Source organism: Dendrobates tinctorius, unplaced genomic scaffold (genome assembly GCF_039654945.1).
Source record: "Dendrobates tinctorius isolate UK_male_01 unplaced genomic scaffold, ASM3965494v1 ptg000143l, whole genome shotgun sequence".
In the NCBI taxonomy this organism is placed as follows: Eukaryota; Metazoa; Chordata; class Amphibia; order Anura; family Dendrobatidae; genus Dendrobates; species Dendrobates tinctorius.
The window spans coordinates 31,476,866-31,499,581 of NW_027361810.1; the positions used below are offsets into that span (position 1 = coordinate 31,476,866).

Here is a 22,716-nt window from a genome sequence, read left to right on the forward strand (position 1 = left end):
GCTTGCGGCCCCGAGCCCGGGTGTCCCTTTAGCTGGCATCTATAGAAACGATCCCAGTATACCTGCTGAGCGTTGCACCAAGGGGAGCACACGGCGGCTCAACTAGACTTATTATTCCATTTTATCCCCTCTCAGATCAGTCTCTGAATATACCGCAGCCTGAAGCAAGCTCATTTTCTAACAAAGGGCTGGAAGAGACGATGTCTACATCCTGGCTCGGATACGGCTTCATAATTAAAGCTCTGCTAGATATGACGGAAACAAAGACGCACGGCAATCTTATTAACAATATGTTCCTAATGGCTGCTCAGTCAGAGCTCGCTCTTATTGGAAAGAGGGGCAGCTGGGAATAAATATGGTGTCTTCAGGGAAGCATATGAGTATTACGAAGCAAAATTGGAATATATGGTCCAATTTACAAAGATCAGAGGAGGCCATAACAATGGACAGTGGTTATTAAAAGCTACTGTATAGGGCGGTAGTGGAAGACAGCTAAGGGTTTTTGTGTGTGGAGGAACCGGACAAAAAGGATTAAAAAGGGCTTATGGACAGTTTTCCTTATCCTTTCCACATTTCAGCTAATTCCACAGCCCTACATTTGCCAACAATTCAGCTCTTTCTGGAAAGAAAGTTCTGCTCAGGTTCGGGCCAACACTAGGCACAACCCAGGCTGGGTCCTGTCTCTAGGTTTCATCTATGGTATGGAATTATAGATGGCTCAACCTGCCTGCACTTTGCAGGTGGATTAGGATACTACAGAAAGTGGCCCTCAAATGATGAGCAGCGGTCCAAAATCCAGATCCCACAGAACTGCCATTATGGAAGAAACATAGGAGGGGAAGTGTCTACGTCAATAAGTCTATGATGGCAGGATTGCCATTAGGAGCAAATCCACCACCATAGCCTGACAAATAAGATTCCAACACTTTGTCGTCAGCCTCAAGAGCAGTCAAGCATACAAATTCCGGTCACCTGTATAAATTAATTACAGGGTCTGATCTTGGATGGAATTTCATTGTAGAGGTCTGAATTAGTTTAGGGTTCGTATACGGAGTCTAAGTTTAGGAGTCTGATTTGGGGTCTGCAAGAGTTTAGATGGCTGGTGTCTTATTATGGGGACCAGGGTCTTCAATAATTTCAGGGTTTGCTTTTTCCTAACAGATTGTTTGTCAAACTTTATAAAAAAAAAACTTTCTCATTATTACTTCTTTAATGTCACTGTTCGGCATGGACATCCACCTCACCACAGATTTCGGTAAGTGGACCTTTACTAATACCATACACATGAAATAATGAAGGAGAAAAGGTTGTAGCTGTCTGTGGAGCGCTGGGATAATTATAGGGAAAGCAATCTGGTTAACAAACCTTAATTAACCGTTCGATCTCCACAACGCATTTCGATAGCATAACACTATCTTCATCAGGTGAGGAAAGCTACTGGACACCTGATAGCGGCTTATCTTTCCTGAAGGATTGGCAGTCAAGTTTCCACTGACTGGTCATTCTTTCATATGACATCCGTCATGAGGAAAGTCAGGAGGCCCCCGTGCACATCAGATGTTCAGTGGGCCCCACTGAAATCAGCGAGTTAAGCCAACTTTCAGCTAGTGAGTAAGAAGGCCTTAAAACGTCACGCATTTAATTTTTATGGATTGTCTAGTGAACCTGACTGCAACAGGGCATGGTTATGCCAATTTACATGAGCATACACAAATATAAAGTCCAGAATAGAAGAAAAATTCTGTTCATATTTAGAAAATGTCAGTATGGCCGGTTACTGTCAGCTGCTTTGTACATTTGTTAAAAAAAAAAAAGTGAACATCGAAATAAAGTATTATACGACTCACAAGAGACAATTTGTTCCATACATCTGATTAAGACACAGAAATGAGACATTTCTGCCCTTGTGAGCAAACCATAAAACAAAATCTAGTATTTGCATGTGCTAAACATTTTTCCTATTTTGTATAATAACATAAAAAAAAATTCCACCATTTTGCAGCTGAAGAGTGTCTGCAATTCCTTTATCTCGCTAAATGAGCTGCAAAAAGGTTATTATAAACCTATCAGAGCATCTGCTCTTTTTTCTGACATCTCTCTGCTATCTCTAACCCTGAGAAAAGGGAAGGAGAGCAACAAGTAGGGAACAGGGGTACACAAGTCTGCAGTGGAACGGGGAGAAAGTATCTCACATGGCAAAAAAAATGCTATAAAGAAAAAAATAGTGTAGTACTGGAGATGTGCTGAAACAGGAAAGCAAGTGAAGACAGCAGCCCCCTTGATACACACAGATGTCACATCCCGCCTACATTACTGAGAGAGACAATCCTACCATAGAAAAATCTGAAATTTAGACCAGGATGCAAAGTAAGAGGAACGAAAGTTGCTAACTGAAACCCCCATACACATTAAAATAACGCTGGCTGAACCCGCTGATGCTGACGGGTTCGGCCAGCAGTTTAATGCGTATGGGGGCCGCGGACCACGGATCGTCATGAAAAACGTCGATCAGGCAGGTCCAATATCGATCTGCCAATAGCTTTGTTCTCCAGGAGATTAAAAAAAGATGTCTGGCGCTGGCACTCTCGGTAATCAGTACCGCTTGGCCGTATGACTGCTCCTTAGTATGGGAGAAATGGCAAAGATGGCCGTCAGCAGAATGATCGGCGAAAGCATTGTTCGTGCAACGACCTTTCAATGTAATGTGTATGGTTGGCGTTAATGCAATTTTATTAACCGAAAAGGTAACCACTAGCAAGTAAAAATCATTTTTTACCCCCATTTCAAAAGTGATCCATAGCCTTCAGGGCAGACCCTTTAAGTTTCACGTCCTTTTAATTAAACGCAACTTTAGTATTTTATTCTGCACAATCGTCCTTAATGTTGAATTTTATATGCAATTACTAACAGCTACACCACACCAAAAGGCTATAAAAGTAACTGTATAAAACTTTTATAGAGCCAACACGCCTCAGTATGAAACTACCCGTCATGAGAGGCAGATATGAAAATGCTCAACCGGAATTAAACCATGAGACACTGTGATGCGATAATTCGGATATAAATTACCCCTTATCAGGATGACAGTGTAACGCCAACAGTGATGCTATCAAATCCATAAGTCATGTAATGAAAGGTTCACTTTTTTTTTTTTTTTACCTGCAAGCAGCTCATAAATCTTTTCCCCCCCAGCATATGCTATAATTACCGGCAGCTCGGGTGCTGTATCTGGAAGGTGTGCCTATTGATGTATCAGTGGTGAATCATATATAATTACATTTATTTCTAAATCACTCATCCTCCTGATTCACAGACTTGAGAAATACATGATTCAATCATTCCTGATGATGGCATAAAAAAAAAATAAATAAATACTAAATGTGTAAACAAAAAAATCCCAATAGAATAAAAAATAAATACTCTAGGCCACGTAGAAAACTGCATTTTTTTGAAGGTGTCCTCACCAAAATACAGAGTAGAAATTCACTCTGGTTATTACCTTTTTATGCATTTTTTTTTTTTAAAAAAGACCGAAAAAGTGCAATTCTGAGCTGAAAAATGCGATTTTTTTTTTTTATACATGCAGTTTTCTCAGGCTATCAATAGAAGTCTGTAGGAAAAAGTGCAATATATGGGCAATCCTGCACATCAGACTACACAGAGATTGTTTGTAGTCTGTTACTATGGAAACATTTCTTGACATTTTTTTTATTTTTTGCTCTAAAAGATTCCTTTGAAAGTGTAATCATTTTAAGAGCACTTCATTCCTCAGATCTATACATTAATGCTACCAACAGCATATTCCTACAGGTACCTACAAACCAAATCTATCGGCATGATTCTATTTTAAAGGGACGGCTCATCAAAAAAATAAATAAATAAATTAAAAAATAAATAAATAAATGGATTTTGCACAAATTTGGTTGAGTTCAGAGAATTTGCATGTTCTCTTAACGCCTTCAACATATTATCATTGATGAACACTACAAACCTGATACACCAGGAAGCGTCTTAATAAACTTTCCGTTAAAATGATTGATGACTGCTTCACATTTCTCAGTCGATTCCATCCTAAAATTAGAGAAATAGCAAAACTAATATCAAGTTTTGAAAGTGAAGGGGGTGGAAAGAAAAAAAGTGATCTTATCACATACAACTCAAATGTAGCTGCAGCTAAATACACAGACAACTGCTCATTCCAGAAATTGGAATCTGTGTATATTTTTTTCCAGTATTTGATTTTTATGTAATTGCTTATGTCACAATTTGCCAAGTCTCACCTTGCAAATCCAACCCCACGACTGGTACCGCTGGAATCACGGAGTATCCTTGTAGATATAACCTGTCCAAACGGCTTCAACATATTTTCAAGCTCTTGCTCATCCATCGATAGAGGCAAGTTGGATATATACAGGTTTGTTGGGTCCTGCTCTTGTTGCTAAACCAATAAAAAAACAAACAAAAAAGATTTAGAATAGATTTCAGAATAAAACAAAATATCAAAAAATTGAGCCACTTAGGAAAAAAAAAATAAAAGAAAAAGAAGGAAAAAAAAATAAAAAAGGACTTCATGTTTTCAGGATGTAATTCTATAGCGCATAATGAGAACCTGTCACAAATTTGTGGATCATATGGATTGTACAGAACTTCTTCGTCATGTTTTAGGCTGCTACCAAGCACCTCAGGGGTTGGCCTACTTCACTCCAAAATAAAGGATTGACTTCATTAAAATACAACAGCTTGACCCTTCTTTCTCCCAGTGCCACCATACATATTAGTTGGTCATTCTAGGTCTGTCTAATGTGTACGACACCTTAAAAAAGATGTGGGTACTTTCGGGAGCATTTTTTCAATTCAATTATTTTTGGTAAAAAATAATTGCTTCATTAAACATTCTGCAAGCATTTAGCTTTTAGGCTATGTGCACACGGTGCGGATTTTGCTGGATCCGTTGCAGATCCTCAGGCAATGTACAGTACAATGAAAATCAATGGGATTTAAAAACCGCATTGCACATGCTGCGGATTTTTCAACGCGGATTTGCTGTGGTTTTAAATACACAGCATGTCCATTCTTTCTGCGGATTCCGCAGCGGTTTGACACCTGTTCCATTGTCCAAACCGCAGGAAAATCCGCAGGTCACTTTACCTGCAAATCTGTGCGGAAAAATCCGCAGATGATTCCGCACTGTGTGCACTCACCCTTATTATTTTACTGATTTATATCGCTACTAATTCCACAACACTTTACAGACATTCTTGGCACTGTCCCCATTGGGGCTCACAATCTAGAATCCCTATCTTTGGAATGTGGGAGGAAACCCACGCAAACACGGGGAGAATATACAAACTCCTTGCAGATGTCCTTGGTGGGAATTAAACCCAGGACCCCAGCTCTGCAAGGCTGCAGTGCTAACCACTGAGCCACCGTGCCGCTTTATAAGCCTTTGTTTCTTTGCATATTGCTGATGCAGAATGACATAACTAAGAATCCATCAGTGAGCTCGTTTTGTCTAACACTGAGCTGATTTATGACCCAAGACCACATCAACGGTGATCTCAACCTTCATGTGGTTGTAAATGAGCTAAGAAGAGCGCAAAGGAAAAAAAAAAAAAAAAAAAAGTTACAAACGCTCCAACAGAACAAGCTCGCAGACAAATTCTCAGTTAACTGCTGAGCAGTCAGCAATGTATTCTGCCGGAAATAATAAAGGAGAAGAATACGAAGATGCAATTTTAATGAAAACCAATTGCAATTTTTTTTTTTTAAAAACATGGATTTTTGTGAGTACTCACCGTAAAATCCTTTTCTCCGAGACGCTCATTGGGGGACACAGAGACTGTGGGTGAGTGCTTCTGCCGTCTGGAGGCTGACACTAAGTATACAAAAAAAGAGTTAGCTCCTCCTCCGCCGCATACACCCTCGCCCCCAGACCGGGCGTAACTCAGTTTAGTGCATAAGCAGTAGGAGAACGCGCCTTAAACTCAGGCAAGAAATTATACGTCTGAAAAAGGGACCACCCTGATCCTTACATAAGGATTTGTATAATTCAAAATAAACAGATGCCAACTGGCTAATAGGGTGGGTGCTGTGTCCCCCAATGAGCGTCTCGGAGAAAAGGATTTTACGGTGAGTACTCACAAAAATCCATGTTTCTCCTTCGTCTCATTGGGGGACACAGAGACTGTGGGACGTTCTAAAGCAGTCCCTGGGCGGGATCTTAGCTCACCCAATCCATGCTATTTTGCGCCCCTGATTAGAGGTGCGCAACTGCTGCCTGGAGAATCTTTCTTCCCAGGCTTGCATCCGAGGATGCCTGGGTATGTACGTTATAATGTTTGACAAATGTATGCAAACTGGACCAGGTAGCCGCTTTGCACACCTGTTCCGCTGAAGCCTGGTGTCGCAGTGCCCATGAGGCACCCACTGCTCGAGCCGAGTGTGCCTTGATCCCTGCCGGAACCGGCGTGCCACTGATTTGATATGATTCTTGGACTGTCAGACGAACCCATCTGGCCAAAGTCGCTCTGGACGCAGCGAGTCCCTTCCGCCGCCCTTCTGGAATCACGAATAGAGAGTCTGTCTGGCGGAATGGCGCTGTCCTTGTCACATACCTCCTAAGGGCTCTTACCAGATCCAGGGTGTGCAATGCCTTTTCTACCCTATGCACCGGTGCCGGGCAAAACGAGGGTAAGACAATGTCTTCGTTGATATGGAATGCAGAGACAACCTTCGGCAAGAAGGGGGGAGCTGGCCTTAAAACTACTTTATCCTTATAAAAAGTCAGGAACGGCGATTTACAAGATAAAGCCGCCAGCTCCGAAACCCGCCTAATAGATGTTATCGCTACCAGAAAAACGACCTTCCTGGACAGGTAAGGTAAGGAGACTTCTTGTAACGGTTCGAAGGGAGGCTCCTGAAGGGCCCTGAGCACTAAGTTCAGGTCCCATGATTCCATCGGTGCCTTATAGGGGGGTACTAAATGTGCGACCCCTTGCATAAACGTCCTAACCTGCCAGATCGAAGCGACCTTTCGTTGGAAAAGCACCGACAGGGCCGAGACTTGCGTTCTGAGCGAACTTGGAGCCAATCCCGCGTCCAGCCCTGCCTGCAGAAAAGCCAGTACGTTGGGGATCGAAAAAAACCAGAGGAGCCACTCCGCGATCCCTACACCAACGGAAAAACACTTCCCAAGTCCGATGATATACCTTCGCCGAGGAAGGCTTTCGGGCACTCACCATCGTGGCCACCACATCGCGCCTGAATCCTGCCTGTGTTAACAGCCAAGATTCAATGGCCACGCCGTCAAACACAGGGCCCCTAAGTTCGGATGGCAGATCGGCCCCTGGGACAGTAAGTCCGGCCGATCTGGGAGACGCCAGGGTACGTCCACCACTAGTTGAACCAGATCTGCATACCAGGCCCGCCGAGGCCAGTCTGGGGCCAGCAGAATTGCTGGAACCTTCTCTCTCCTTATCTTTTTGATGACTCTTGGAAGCAGAGGTAGCGGGGGGAACAAGTACGGGAGCCGAAACTGGCTCCACGGAAGCACCAGAGCGTCTGCTGCGATTGCCTGCGGGTCGAGGGATCGAGCGACGAACCTTTGAATCTTGGCGTTCTCTCTGGATGCCATAAGGTCCACGTCTGGTGTCCCCCACCGTTGGCAGATCTGTTGAAAAACCTCGGGGTGCAGGGACCACTCCCCTGCCGCGACCCCCTGTCGGCTGAGAAAATCCGCCGCCCAGTTTTCGATTCCCGGAATGTGCACCGCTGAAATTACCACGTGGTTTTTCTCGGCCCAACGCAGTACCAGCCCGACCTCGCGCATGGCTGCCTGGCTGCGCGTGCCCCCCTGATGGTTCACATACGCTACCGCTGTAGCATTGTCCGACTGAACGCGCACCGGCCGGTTTGTCAGCCAACGCTGAAAATGTTGCAGGGCCAATCGTATTGCCCGTATCTCCAGAATGTTGATCGGGAGAATTACCTCCCGAAAGGACCACCGCCCCTGGGCTGTGTGACTCTGGAAAACTGCTCCCCAACCCTGCAGGCTTGCATCGGTCGTCACCACCAACCACTGTTCCGGGGGAAAGGGTTTCCCCTGAACCAGAGACGAGTCGCGAGTCCACCACTGGAGTGACCGTCGGACCGGTGGAGACAAACTGCACCGATGATTGAGGGAAAGCAGCCTTCGGTCCCATGCTGACAAGAGCGCATGTTGAAGCGGACGGAGATGGAACTGGGCAAACGGGATTGCCTCCATCGCCGCCACCATTCTGCCCAACACACTCATGCCGTACCGGATGGATCTGGAGCCCGGCTGAAGAAGGTTCCGTACCCCCTGTTTGATCCTTTGCGCCTTGTCCTGAGGGAGGATCACCAGCCCCTGGGAGGTGTCGAAAACCATGCCTAGAAATACGATTCTCTGAGCCGGAACCAAGGACGACTTGTTCCGATTGATCAGCCAACCTAGGCGGGCCAGGGTATCCAGAGTGATACCGACATTCTCCTGGCACGCCTGAAACGACGGCCCCTTTACCAAAAGGTCGTCCAGGTAGGGTAGTACCGTTATGCCCCGAGCATGCAGGATGGCCATAACCACCGCCATTATCTTTGTAAAGACTCTGGGGGCAGTGGCCAGACCGAAGGGCAGAGCAACAAATTGGAAATGTCGCCCTCCGATCGCAAAACGCAGGAACCTCTGGTGTGGAGGAAAAATCGGGATGTGTAGATATGCATCCTGCACATCGATCGAGGCCAGGAATTCCCCTGGATCCATGGCTGAAATGACCGAACGGAGGGATTCCATCCGGAATCGCCTGACCCTGATAAACTTGTTCAGGATCTTTAAATCCAGTACTGGCCTTACTGTCCCGTCCTTTTTGGGGACTGAAAACAGGTTGGAGTAAAAACCTTGCGTCTCTTCGCTTTTCGGCACTGGGACAATGACCCCGTTGCGCTGTAGCGTCATTATAGCCTGCAACAGACCTTCCGCCTGCGATTCTGTTCCGGAGAGCCGGGAACGGAAGAAACGCCGTGGCGGGAGTCCGACAAACTCTATCTTGTACCCGGACGATATCAGTTCTGCCACCCAAGCGTCGCGTGCCACTGCGACCCAAACGTGGCTGAACCTTAGTAGGCGTCCGCCCACTCTGTCGTCCGTAGGTACGAAGTGCCTCGAGTCATTTTGCTGGAGGCTTTTGTGATCTGGCCCCCCTCGCTCTGGGCAAACGGCCTCGGCCTCTACCCAGCGGATTGGCCCTGTAAGAAACTTGCCTTTCTCTAATCTGACCATCATTTGCGGAGGTGGATGCCCTGGCCGAAGTCCACCTCCAGGAGCTACGAAAGGGCCGAAAACGCCTCTGCGTCTGCCTGAATGCCGGCCAACTTTTCTGCTGCGGTAGAAAACTACTCTTCCCCCCTGTGGCTTCTGAGATAAGCTTATCAAGCTTTTCACCGAACAACCGATTGCCTTGAAAAGGCAATGAGGTCAAGGATTTTTTAGAGATAGAATCCGCTTTCCATAATCTCAGCCATAATGCTCGCCTTACGGCGATCGCATTTGCTGCTGCCACAGCAGAACACTCGGCCGCATCCAGAGCGGCGCCGACGAGATAATCACTCGCTCCTGATATCTGATTTGTCACCTCCAAGATTTCCGCGGGCAGATCCCTGTCTTGGAGGGCCCTATGCAGAGTGTCTGCCCATGAAACCATGGCCTTAGCCACCCAGGTAGCCGCAAAGGAGGGGGCCAGAGCCGACCCTGCTGCCTCATACACTGAGCGGGCAAGCCCCTCTATGAGGCGATCAGTTGGGTCCTTAATAGAAGAACCGCTGGGTATCGACAATAGCGATCTTGATGCTAAACGTGACACCGGTGGGTCCACTACTGGCGACTCCACCCACCCTTTATGGAGTTCAGGAGGAAACGGATACTTTGCTTGCAGCGCCTTTTGCATTGCAAAGCGCTTATCCGGGTGTTTCCTATGTTTCTGGACTAGCTCCTCGAACTCCGGATGTGTGGCAAACCTTCTATGCGGACGCCTGGTTTTCTTGAAGGAGACCTTGTGACCTGAGGCCGTGGACACATCATCCTCGATCTCTAAAGTCTGGTTGACCGCCTCAATGAGGCTGTCCACCGAGTCCTGGTATCCCAGGCTTTCTGGATTCCAGGCTTCCTCCTCCTCCTCCTCGCCCTCATCCTGATCGCTTCCTGAGCTTGGCGACAGGGAACGAGATGCCCTAAAAATCGCCGCCGACTCCCCAGAGGGCCCGGCCGACGGAGAACGAGCTCTCTTACCATGAGCTTGTCTGGTGCTGGAGCGGCCCCTAACGGACGAAGGGTCCTGAGACGTGGACGAGCTGTCTTCCGCTGGCAGACCACCATCCTTGACCCTGCCCGGGCCTCGAAGGGACTCAATTGCCTTCGTAAGGGACATCATAGAATGCGATAAAGACACTGCCCATTCTGGGGGGTCCTGACCCCTGGGCTCTGCAACAATGGGGGGCTCCTGGGCTCGCTCCGACTCACAGGCTTCGCAAAATTTATCCGGCTGCGCCTTAGGCAGCCTGACCCCACAGGAAACGCAAACAGCGTATAGGAAAGAGTGAGCTTTCCCTTTGCCAGACATATTGCAGGGTAGGGTAGGAGGAGGAGGGTAACCCCTTCCTTGACAACCAGTGCGGCACTCGAAACGGGGTTGCACTCACCCACCGGTAACGTCCCACCTCTTCCACGGGGTGCTCTGGCCGCAGCGAAAACTCTGAAACGTGGACGAGCTGCTTCACGTGCCGTTACTCGCCGGGGGCACTGCGGTGCACTTTGGAGAGAGGCGGCGGGGCTTCCGATCGCACTCCGGCGAGGAAATGCGAGGAGGGGGAGGGGGGCGGGAGCCTCCGGTCACTGTGCGCGCCCGCCGCGCTCCCCGGGCTGCCGGAAGTCAGTGGACGGGGCTTCCGGCCCCCACCGGAAGCGGCAGGCGGAACTCGCGGCCCTCCCCATACAGCGGGGACCGCGGCCGCCGGCGGAGCTTCAGCCGTACTCCGGCGGGGACCTGCGAGGAGGGGGAGGAGGGCGCGCGCTCCCCGGTCACTGCGCGCCCGCCGCGCCCCCCGGGCTGCCGGAAGTCAGTGGGCGGGGCTTCCGGCTACCACCGGAAGGGGCGGGCAGGCCTCATGCGGCCTTGCGGATCCCCCCATACCGCGGGGACCGCGGCCGCCGGCGGGACTTCTGCCGCACTCCGCATGTGGCACTACTCGCACCGGGTTCCACCGGGGAGAGAGTCGGGCCCCGAAAGTAACCCCGTCGGGCGGGGGAACAGACAGCCCCGCGGCTCATTCTGGAGGGTCCCGTTCCGGGGGGTGACCCTACAAACAAAGGTGAGCCTGGCCGCCGGGGGGGCTCTCTTGGGGTGCTCTCAACCCCATCCCTGGGCGGGGAGGGGGAGGCTACTGGGGGTGGATGCTTCGATCCCCTGGCTCACCTGCGCCTCCAACTGCACCCCTGGTGTCACTACCTAGGGGTGGAAGGGGCCAACCTGAAATCCCGCGTTGCAGGAGAGGAACAAAAAACGTGGAGTCCGTTGGGGATCGCCCATCGCTCACACATGCTCGCCCGTTGTAGTTCATGGGGAAATCGAATCCTCTCATCAGGATGCGTTGCCCCTCTTTACAAAATAAAAAAGAAAAATGGTTGTCTGGGGAAAAGTCCCAGATGTGTCCCTCGGTGCGGGAGAGAAAACACGTGGAGGACTACTCACACGTGGTCGCCCGTTGATGATTTGGGGAGATCGGACCCTCTCTATAGGATCCGTCGCCCCTGTCTTATCTTCAAAGAAAGGAAAAAAAAAAAAAAACCTAGTCTGGAGCTCCAGACTGCGTGTGCCTCCATCAGACACTAAGCAAAAACTGAGTTACGCCCGGTCTGGGGGCGAGGGTGTATGCGGCGGAGGAGGAGCTAACTCTTTTTTTGTATACTTAGTGTCAGCCTCCAGACGGCAGAAGCACACACCCACAGTCTCTGTGTCCCCCAATGAGACGAAGGAGAAAAAGGGACTTTAAGACTTTAAAGTCGTCCATATTCTTTAAGAGGAAATCTGTCAGAAGGTTTAGATATGCAATCTGAGAGCAGCATCATATAGGTGCAGAGAGCCAGATTCCAGGGATGTGTCACTTGCCCAGCATCTTGCTATAGTTTCAACACAATCATAGGTTTTATCAGCAGGAGACTAGGACTACAGGACTAGGTGTCACGTGCACTGCAGTCTAGCTCATCTGTGTAACCGCGCCACCACAAATGATTGGCAGCTTGCTGACAATGTGCATAGGAAGCTGCCAATCTCAGGTGTGGGTGGAGTCCTACACAGCTCAGCAATCCGACCACTGCTACACACAAGGATTCTATCAAAACTACAACAAGCAGCCCAGTAAGTGATACATCACTGGAATCTGGGTCTCTGCCCCACTACATCATGCTGCTCTTAAGATTACATAGCAAGAACCTGCTGACCGATTTCCTTTAAAAAAAGCTGTCTGATCACAAGACTTATTGTCGCCACAAATCAGGGCCATGCTTTCTACGCCGTGTCTGGTTTATGGAGGGTGATTAACAAACGCTCCCACTAGAGAGATCGTCATTTGAACGCCTCGGATTTGTTTAGTCGCTGTGGCTTTTTCACAGCTTAGACATCCAGGTCACCACTCGGCTTTATCACATGGAATCTATAGCATGTCAGTAATGTCTATTTTAAGGAGTCAAGTGATGTTTCTAGACGACACATACCTGCATGTGAACATGATCAATAACCACATAGCAGGTTTGGGGAGTTTCTACTGAAAACATACATCTCTGACCATGATAAGACTACAGATACTAAGATTACTGAAACAATTAAACAAATCCTGCTAAATAATAGAAGAAATATTTACGACCATTAAGGTTACAATCCTAGTTTAGGGTTGCTCATCAACTGGGACCAACATGGGCAAATTTCCTTTCCCCCTTTCGAAAAACAGGTGAGGAATCAGCCAGCGGCTGTCTACACCGCGATTGTGGCTAGAGGTGCGCGATTCAATACGTTGCAAATAGAACTGATGCCAAATCGCTATCCTACACAAGCCAGAAAGATTGCATCAGCTGGAAAAAAAAAAAATAAAAATAAAAAAGACCACATGAACTCAGGCGCGGCCAGGTGGGCTTCCTAAAAATGCCTTGCAACCATCACATCACATAGTATAACAGTCTATGATAGGCTGTATAAAAGGCAAGGCAGGGAATGCAGCACAGCAAGGATTTTGGAATGGATCGGCTTAGTTAGACAATTTTAGCAACAGAAATAAAAAGAGGAAATTAAAAAAAAAAAAAAACACGAGATACTGTACTGATAGAAGGACGAAACAGCAGTGAAGAATGGATATCATCATTTTACCTATAACCATATATGCACTGACAATACTAGAGCTTGAGAGTTGGACTCAGCCCTAGGAGACCTCATTGCTATACACGACTTTCAGGGCAATCGGAGTACTTGTGACTCATGGCAAACTTGTCACAATTCGAACATTTGGTGAAGCTGGTGATTTTGAAATTCTTCAACTGCTTTGTTACAGATTTTTTTTTTTACAATATGAAGTCTGTCTCATACTCTACAAACATGAAAATCTACAAAAAACCCCCCACTGTGCTATGCAGCATAACGTGGAATATTACTGAGGTAACAGCCCTAAACTCTAAATTTGCATTCACATGTCCCGGTTTCACCTTCCATATATGAACCACGATTTCTGGAACAGCCACAGGTCTCCTGAGCCAAGCTCAATAGCTTCATGGACTTCTAGGGCGGCTCTTGAGTTGAGGCCAAGAAATCTGCGTTCCTTCAGGGGGCAGACTATTGTAGTACACCGACTGTACAAAAACAACCTGTTGGGACTCCCTTTAGCACCAAACAGGTGCTGTTCACATGGCAATGCCCTAAGGGTAGGTTTCCACGGTCAGGAATGGCATAGGTAGACGCAGGTGAAAATCTGCACCAAATCCACACCTGCGTTTTTGATGCGTTTTTTGCATGCGTTTTTGTAAGCTAAATAAAGATATATTTAAAAAAAAAAAAAAAAAGAATTGTGATGTAATTTCCTTGTTCAACCTCCTCTTTTACAGACTCCTTTGAAGAATAATACAGACAGACAGATATGGGATAGATAGATCTATCTATTGACATTTATCTATAGATACAGTTAGGTCCATATATATTTGGACAGAGACAACATTTTTCTAATTTTGGTTCTAGGCACCTCCATGGGTATTAACCCCTTCCCACACCTCAGATCAACTCCAGGCCTTTTATCTGCTTAATTGAGAATGACATAACGAAGGGATTGCCCACACCTGTCCATGAAATAGCCTTGGAGTCAATTGTCCAATTACTTTTGGTCCCTTTAAAAACAGGGTGGCACATGTTAAGGAGCTGAAACTCCTAAACCCTTCCTCCAATTTTAATGTGGATACCCTCAAATGAAAGCTGAAAGTCTGAACTTCAACTGCATCTGAATTGTTTTGTTTAAAATTCATTGTGGTAATGTCTAGAACCAAAATTTGAAAAATGTTGTCTGTCCAAATATATATGGACCTAACTAATACCAAGCTCGATGTTTAGTAATAAACATAATAAAAAAATGTTACATAAAGAATTAAAGACACACACACAAAATCTGCGTTAGTCCGGGGTCAGACATGCGAGAAACTCGCACGAGTCTCGCGTGTCAATACCTGGGCACTGCCGCCGGCACTCGGACCGGAGCGTGCGACTGCATAGAAATACAAGCAGCTGCACACTCCTGTCCGAGTGCCGGCGGCAGTGCAGGGTATTGAGATGCGAGACTCGTGCGAGTTTCTCGCATGACTGACCCCGGCCTAATATGTAATGTCCTTTCCTTTCTTTTAATAATTTTTTTTTTTTAAAAATGGTGTGGGCTCCCACGCAATTTTCTGAGAGGGAAAGCCGACGGCCGTGGCCGATGTTTGTAGCCCAGGAAGGGGTTAATACCCATGGAGGTTCCCAGGCTATGAATATCAGCCCGCAGCTAGCCTTTCTGGCTATTAAAATATTGGGGGGGGGGGGGGGGGGGGCCCAAAAAAAAAAAAAGATAAGATAAGAATTTTTAGCCAGAAAGGCTATGCAGACAGCTGCGGGCTGATATTCGTAGCCTAGAGAGAGTCCATGGATATTGGACCCCCCCTGGCTACAAACACCAGATCTCAGCAGCCCCAGAAATGGCACATCTCGAAGATAAGATGAGCCAATTCCGGCACTTAGCCTCTCTCTTCCCACTGCCATGTAGCGGTGGCATATGGGGTAATAAGGGGTTAATGTCACCCTTGATTGTAAGGTGACATTAAGCCCGGTTAATAATGGAGAGGTGTCAATAAGACACCAATTCATTATTAATCTTATAGTTAAAGGGTTAAAAAAAAAAAAAAGGACAGCCAGAAAAAAGTATTTTAATGAAATAAAACACTACACAGATTTCCATATTTTTATTGCACGCCCAAGTCCAAGCGAAGCCCTCGATCTCCTTAAAAAAAAAAAAAAACACAACCCAAACCAACACAAATACTCCCTGTTCCGACGTAGTCCATTTAACCACGAGTGTCCCATGACGAGTCCAGCTCTGCTACATCTGGATGCATGACATCCGGATATAGCAGAGCTTTGTAGATGACCACCGGAGATCTCTGCCGATCATCTACACTGTAGTTCTCACGGTCAGCTGACCATGACATGACCAGCCTAGTGACTGGAGATAACCCCCGGTCACGTGCATGGCAGTTTTCTCGATAAGCTACGTTATCGTGAGAACTGCAGTGGACGCAGACTTTCGGGGGCGGGACAGGTAAGAAATGTATTTAAATTAGTAGACATGTGTAGTAAGCAGCGTTTACGCAGTTACGCATGTGACTAATCATTAGAAGCGGTATTACCGCATCTAATGACTGTCTATGGGAAATTTACGGTGCGGTGAAGGCGCGTCGCCGCATTGTAAACAGACATGCTGCGTTCTGGAAAGACGCACCGCATGTCCGGTTACACAGGTCTGCCACCTGGTGTTTCATGAAATCCCCTCCACTATGCTGTAACAAATCCAAAGTGGAAAAAAGAGCCGGGCTGAATAAACCGCGCTGACCAGAAAAAAACGCACCTTCGGCAGTCCATATAATAAAAAACTTCTTTAATAAGCCTACGCGTTTCGTGTATAAAATTTCCATGATATTGATAGATATGTTATTGGATTTTAATCACAATATTTAAGCATTTTTTTATTTATATACATGGTTTTATATGATAGATGGGTGTTTCCACAGGAAATGATGTCAAAGAAAGGTGTATTGAAACAGTTTGTGATTGTATTTATATCCTGAATTTGTTTTTCAAATAATTTTTATTAATTTTTCATAAGGGAAGGAAGGGTGAACAAAAAAGAAAAGGGAATAATATCCTGAATTTGTGATTGGTTTTTATGCCCTGATGAAGTGGCTGGTTTTGCAACGAAACGCGTAGGCTTATTAAAGAAGTTTTTTATTATATGGACTGCCGAAGGTGCGTTTTTTTCTGGTCAGCGCGGTTTATTCAGCCCGGCTCTTTTTTCCACTTTGGATTTGTTTCATTTACTACCAGTGGGATACCAGCGACGACCGGACCTTTATGAGTGATTCCCAGTTTGTTGTGACTCACACAACTTCAGCAGGCGAGTCTAACTGATTGGGCTTGCTTGCTATTGTGGTTCTTCAAGACAATACACCCTATGTGCGCTTTCCATTTTTGTTCTTTCTCCACTATGCTGTAACATCTGGACGCTGTGGGTTTGACGCTGCGGCTGTACGCAGCGTCAAACACACAGTGTTTCCTGACCGTGGAAACATATCCTAATGGAACTTTATAAATCCTCATCTGTAACTGCACAATCGTTTATTGCCCCAAAAATAAAAATGCTGCTCAATTGCCTTCTACAACGGAATGTTTTCCCTTCTTATTTTTTTTTAGTTTAGTGTTTAGTCAATTTTATGTAAATGCAAATTGTGCTAAATTACAAGATCTGAAACACATTTTGCACATTTTAATGTAATACAACTACAGTATGTTTTCTGCTTGCACACATTATTTATTGATTTATTTTTTTTACACAATTGCCAATACCAGAGAGATAAAGATACGTACAGTTTTCTAACGGAGTGAAAAGGAGCGATCTGAGAAAACAGCCGGAGAAAAGTGGTAGAAATTCTCTGCTACTACACTGTCCGTAGATTGTGGAGAAGAAGAATTTTATTTATCGTTGCCGTTTGGTTCTTCACTGCCATAAATTAATGATTTTGAAGGAGACATTTCCTTCAGCTTTACATGTTTTTAAAGAAAAGTATCACCTCCGGAAAAGTTATTTACCTGTGGATATAGTGAGAATCTGCAAGTAAACAGCTTTTATATCATGTCTGGATGGCTTACTGGAGTTGGGGCTAAAGGGAGAAAATTAAAGAGGTTTTCCCGTGAACAAAGTTAATTCTAAAGTTGATTTTAATCAATATTATTCCAAGAAGAGTTACGGTCCACAGTTGGATGTGTTTAAATAAAACGTTCCCACGCTGAAATAATCTTATAAATGTGCCCCTGCTGTGTACTGTGTAATGGCTGTGTCTGACCGTGCAGGAACATGGTCTGATCATACCACAGCTCCTGGGAATCGGAGGAAGCAAAAGAGTATGTGTAGTGAGTGGTGACTAACTGCTACCTGCACCATCCCAATGACTGGAAGCAAGTGGCTGCAGCGAGAATATACATTTGTTTTCTCCCTGTAGCCGCTGCTCCAGTAAGCCAGCCAGGCATGATAGAAGTGCTATGATCTTCCTGCACATCACCACTACATATCTGCAGGTAAATCATGTTCATCTGATCTTCTGGACTAGAGCTGCTCCTCTGCACTGTGCACCAATATAACCTATATACCCTTGCCACTCTGAATGTTATACTGAACAAACCAACAATATATAAAAAAAACCCACCCTCCCTCCTAAAAAGTTGCACCTCTTTTTCTAAAGGTATCTGATATTTCATCAGTGCAAGTCAGCAGAACATGGATAAGAAAGTGGGATTGTTTGAATTCCGTCATACACGTGTCGCTTCTAAATGAAGGACAAGTCAAGAAAAAAAAGAAGAAGGATACATTACGCTGCTAAACCCCCGGCTAGTAAAGTAAGCGGCCACCTTTTAGAATGTGTAAATTATAATGTGGGAACACCCCGGATAATTAGCCTCCATCAATTCTGCAAATATCCCTTTGTGTAGAGCGGTCCACACCCAATTTTACTGAGACTCTGTTGGTTAAGTGTGCTACGAGCAAAGCATAGGAAAATACTCTGCGTCATATCACAATGATGCGACTGTAAAAAAAAAACAAAAAAAAAAAACAATGGAAAGATCTGTTCTAGCTAACGAAAAGGATTTTAGTCTGGTCTCAATCATTTGAATATTTTTCTCTGATTAAATTTCCTACAGAGGTCACTGCTCCACTTCTGTATAGAATCATAGAATCATAGAATCGTAGAGTTGGAAGGGACCTCCTGGGCCATCTGGTCCAACCCCCTGCTCAAAGCAGGATTCGCTAAATCATCCCAGTCAGATGTCTGTCCAGCCTCTGTTTGAAGACTTCCATTGAAGGAGAACTCACCACTTCTCGTGGCAGCCTGTTCCACTCATTGATCACTCTAACTGTCAAAAAGTTTTTTCTAATATCTAATCTGTGTCTCCTCCCATTCAGTTTCATCCCATTGCTTCTAGTCTTTCTAGTCTTTCCTTGTGCACACACTAAACTATAAAATTTGCATCTGCCACTAGGGGGAGCTCGGGTGTTAGATGCATACTGGTAAATGGACATTTCACAATCTCCCGCCACTGCAGCGCTCCGGTGATCTGCGCTGGTGTTTGTCTGCCAGTCCTGCAGAGATAACGTCACACACAGGTGACCACTGCAGTCAATCAGTGGTGTCAGCAGCAGCAAAGGTGAAGAATTGGCTGAAGCAGTCATGTGGATGCGTGACATCGCTGCAGAAAAGTAATGAAAGACCAGTGTAGAACAGAGGAGCGATGGAACACCGGGGCATTTAATGGCGCATCATTGGTATTAGCTGCAGTGATAGATGGAGTCGAGAAACCAGCAAGAGGTTCCAAGCCTTGCTGTAGGAGGAGCGGTCAGAGGATCAGTACAAGACTATGTTCACACGTTGTGTTTTTGCAAAACCTGCTCTCTTGCCAGTAAATCAGCAGCTTCCAAAAACATCAGGTTCTTCTACGTTTTTATTGTCTCTTCTGCATGCTGATAAAGTTTGTTGTCCCCCCCCCAAAAAAAAAAAAGATGATGCAACCTCCCAAAAGTTTTGGACCTAAACGCTGCAAAACCTTATACCTGAGTTTTTTAACTTACTCATTGTTTTCCATGGGTGAAAAAAAGAAAATGCAAAAATGCTGAAAGAAGGGACCTTCTGCAGTTTGCAAAAAAACACCATTTTTACCAGATCAATGGGGGGGGGGGGGGGGGGGGGAGACAAGGTGTGTGCATGAGATTCCTGAAATCTCAGACTTTGATGCTAACAAACCGCAGCTTAAAGTTTGCATAACAAAGGCAGCAAAAAAAAAAAAAAAAAAGACGCCACGTGTGAACATAGCCAAAGTGTTCTTTCTTTAATTATTTTAATGCATGATCACCATAAGCATAGCGGGTGTTTTCTAAAAAAAAAAAAAAAAAAAGAAAAAAAAAAAGTAGCAAATATTGGAAAAGTTATTTAAAAAAAAACAAAAAACCCACGACTCAGTTTCAAGTTCATATTCAGTTTCCAGAACGTCCACTCCCTTCTTCCACTTTGAAGTTTTAAAGTGTTAAACTTTGCAAGGAGGCATTTGAAAGATTCGGCTTTGAACTTGGGCCAGTGTGGGAGCCGAGCCACGAAAACACGACAAGCTGAGAGTCTCACCTCTGGAAAACATGCGAGGATTTAAAAGAGCCTGACTCATTTCTCTTACACAAACTGTATTACGAAAACTTCCTGTCCACACCCTCTTCCAAAATAAAAAAATAAAAAATCCTAACAAAAAGCAAAAAACAAACAAACCACATTTTCAGTTTTTGTAACACGTTTCTTAGACATTTTACTGTAAGTGACGTATAACTGCTTCAAAACATGACTCCGTTCCAGTTTAAGCCTATGTAGCTGCACTGCTGTCAGTGATCCCGACAAGTCTATTGTAGCAATGAGCAGCTAGTTCAGGGCTGTGGAGTCTGTCAGCCAATCCTCCGACTCCACCAAAATGGGCTCCGATCGGGACTCCGCAGCCCTGGTAGCAATCCACAAAAGACAGACATCTTTTCTTAGGACTCTGCAATATGACATCCCTATTCTTCCAGAACTTGCATCACTAAAAAGTGTCCCCAAAGAAGGACATCCCCTTCAAGGAGTTGTCTACTACTGGATTAAAGTGTTGTAAAATTTGTCTTTTTTTTTTTTTTTTTTTTTTTTAGTTAATACTTCAATTCCCAAAAATATTTTTAGCCCCCAAACCATGCATTCATTAAAAATGTTGCACCATTTGGCTTTCATAGCCTTATACTTTTTTTTGCACATTGCTGGTGCAGAATGAGGTAGCTAAGAATCCATCAGTGAGCTCCATTTTGGAGATTGTAACTCTCATCTGTCTTTCATTGAGCTCTCCTAAGCAGATTTAGGATCACAGCGAGGGTGATCTGAACCTTCATGTGATCATTAATCAGAGAAGAGCACAGAAATTTGAAAACACAAAGTTACAGACTCCTCAAACCATGGTAGAGGGCTCGCTGAAGGATTCTCAGTTAACTCATTCTAAAGCCAGCAAGAGGCTACAGCGGTGCAAAAGGTTTACTGGGATCCAATAGCGAAAACTGATTTGTAGCCTCAATTACACACATTTCGGGAAGAAGTAGTAGACAACGCCTAGAATATTGTGTTACGTCTAAATGGCAACGAGAGTAAATATTCAACAAGTATTTAGGAACGAATAAAGAAGTCAGAAGTTTGGCTTATGGACCCCACAGAGCCCCGGGATTTACATAAAAGGAGTTATTAGCTAAAGATTTGGGGAGATGTAGTTCAGGATAAATATAAAGGGTCACCAGTTTGGAGCAATTCAGAACATAATAAGAGAACGATGAAAAATCTGGTTTAGATCTGGAATTTTATTTTTTTTCCCCATTGTTTCAATAGAAGAAGCTGCAACCCCCTTGGCACCGGTTACTACGCTGCGGAGGAACAAATGGATAGAAGGAAATATCCTCCGTCATCTGAAAGAAATTAACGAAACCTCCCTGTGCGTGTGGAATGGTTCCTAAAAAACACAGGGAAAAAACTTGGCACAACTCTTTTCCCTTGCTCGGAGTGGGGTCACCATCGTCGGATCACTACTGACAGCCATGTGACCAGCGCCGCTCCCTGTGGGGGATGATCTCCGGGAAGACACAGAACAGACGCGTCTGCTGCTCTCACAGAGAAAAATATGCTTCCTCTCCAAAACGGGTCTGCTTCTAATTTATGTGCTAGCGAAAGAATATTCCTTCTCCACTACACACACAATGCAGTACACTGCCAAATGGCAAAATAGCCACATTGTGCAATCAGTCAACCCAATGAACGGATTCCAGAAATGTACCCGAAATCTTACAACCACGGAACTTTCCAAAGCACTTATCACAGCCGTGCAATATTTCTCAACCGCAAACCTGCATTGGGGTTGCAAAAGTTTGGCATAGAGCACTACCGTTAAATCATCAACTACGCGGTAAAAGCAACTTTAAAGCAGGATGTGTCTCAATTGCCCGACAGTCACATTTCTATGGAAGATCATGTTAATTATATTATGACTCATGGAATTAATAGAAATTAAATGTATCAGCAGAAAATGACAAAATGAGTAAAATTGTGATGGGTTATCAAGGTAAAGTATCAACATTTGGGAGTAGTCCTTATGATGTGTGCAGGATTCCAGTAACTGTCCAGACGGCCTTTTTTTTTTTTTTTTTTTTAAATAAATCAATTACAAAAGTTGAAAAAAGAAAAATGAACTCTGGTCCATCAAGTTCAACCTTTCTCTACTAATTATCCATAACCCGTAATGTTACGTGTACTGAAGAAATCATCCAGACTCTTTTAAAGCGGTTATAGTATCTGCCATTACTACCTCTTGTGGTCGGCATTCCACAGTCTGACTGCTCTAACTGTAAAGAACCCTTTCCTATTTAGCTGCCGGAAGTTTTTTCCACCCGTAATGAGTGCCCTCTGGTCCTTAGTATGATCCTTGGAAGGAATAAGACATGTGCCAGCCCTACGTACTGACCACACATGTATTTATACATATAAATGAGATCTCCTCTGTTCTCCTCTGAGGTCTTTTTTTTTTCTTTTTTTTTTTTTAAAGTGAAACAAACCTAAAATCAGGAGGAAAGGGATGCAGCTGCAGTTTCTCAACTCTGGGTGTCTTCTTCTGGTAGCATGGAGTTCTCTTAACCTGCCTGTAGGCTCTTTGTAAAAATTCAGATAACCCCTTAGCGTTGAGAAAAATCCATTTAGCAGTGTAGAAAATGGGGAGAAGCAAGCAAGGAAGGGTATGAAGCTGCAGTTTCGCATTCGGAGTGTAAGTTTCTGGCAACAGG

The 22,716-nt window shown here is 45.2% G+C and overlaps 1 protein-coding gene across 6 annotated transcripts in view; it reads right to left on the reverse strand.

The window, feature by feature from the left end:
• The window catches only part of RBMS1 (RNA binding motif single stranded interacting protein 1), a 210,844-nt gene that overhangs the window by 51,523 nt on the left and 136,605 nt on the right, over window positions 1-22,716 (reverse strand). For all 6 annotated transcript variants that reach the window (XM_073545720.1, XM_073545721.1, XM_073545725.1 and 3 more), the window contains exons 5-6: window positions 4,281-4,438; window positions 3,992-4,071 (exon numbers count right to left, since the gene is read on the reverse strand). In XM_073545720.1, coding sequence (XP_073401821.1) covers window positions 3,992-4,071; window positions 4,281-4,438 — 238 coding nt within the window. The remainder of the gene's footprint in view (window positions 1-3,991; window positions 4,072-4,280; window positions 4,439-22,716) is intronic.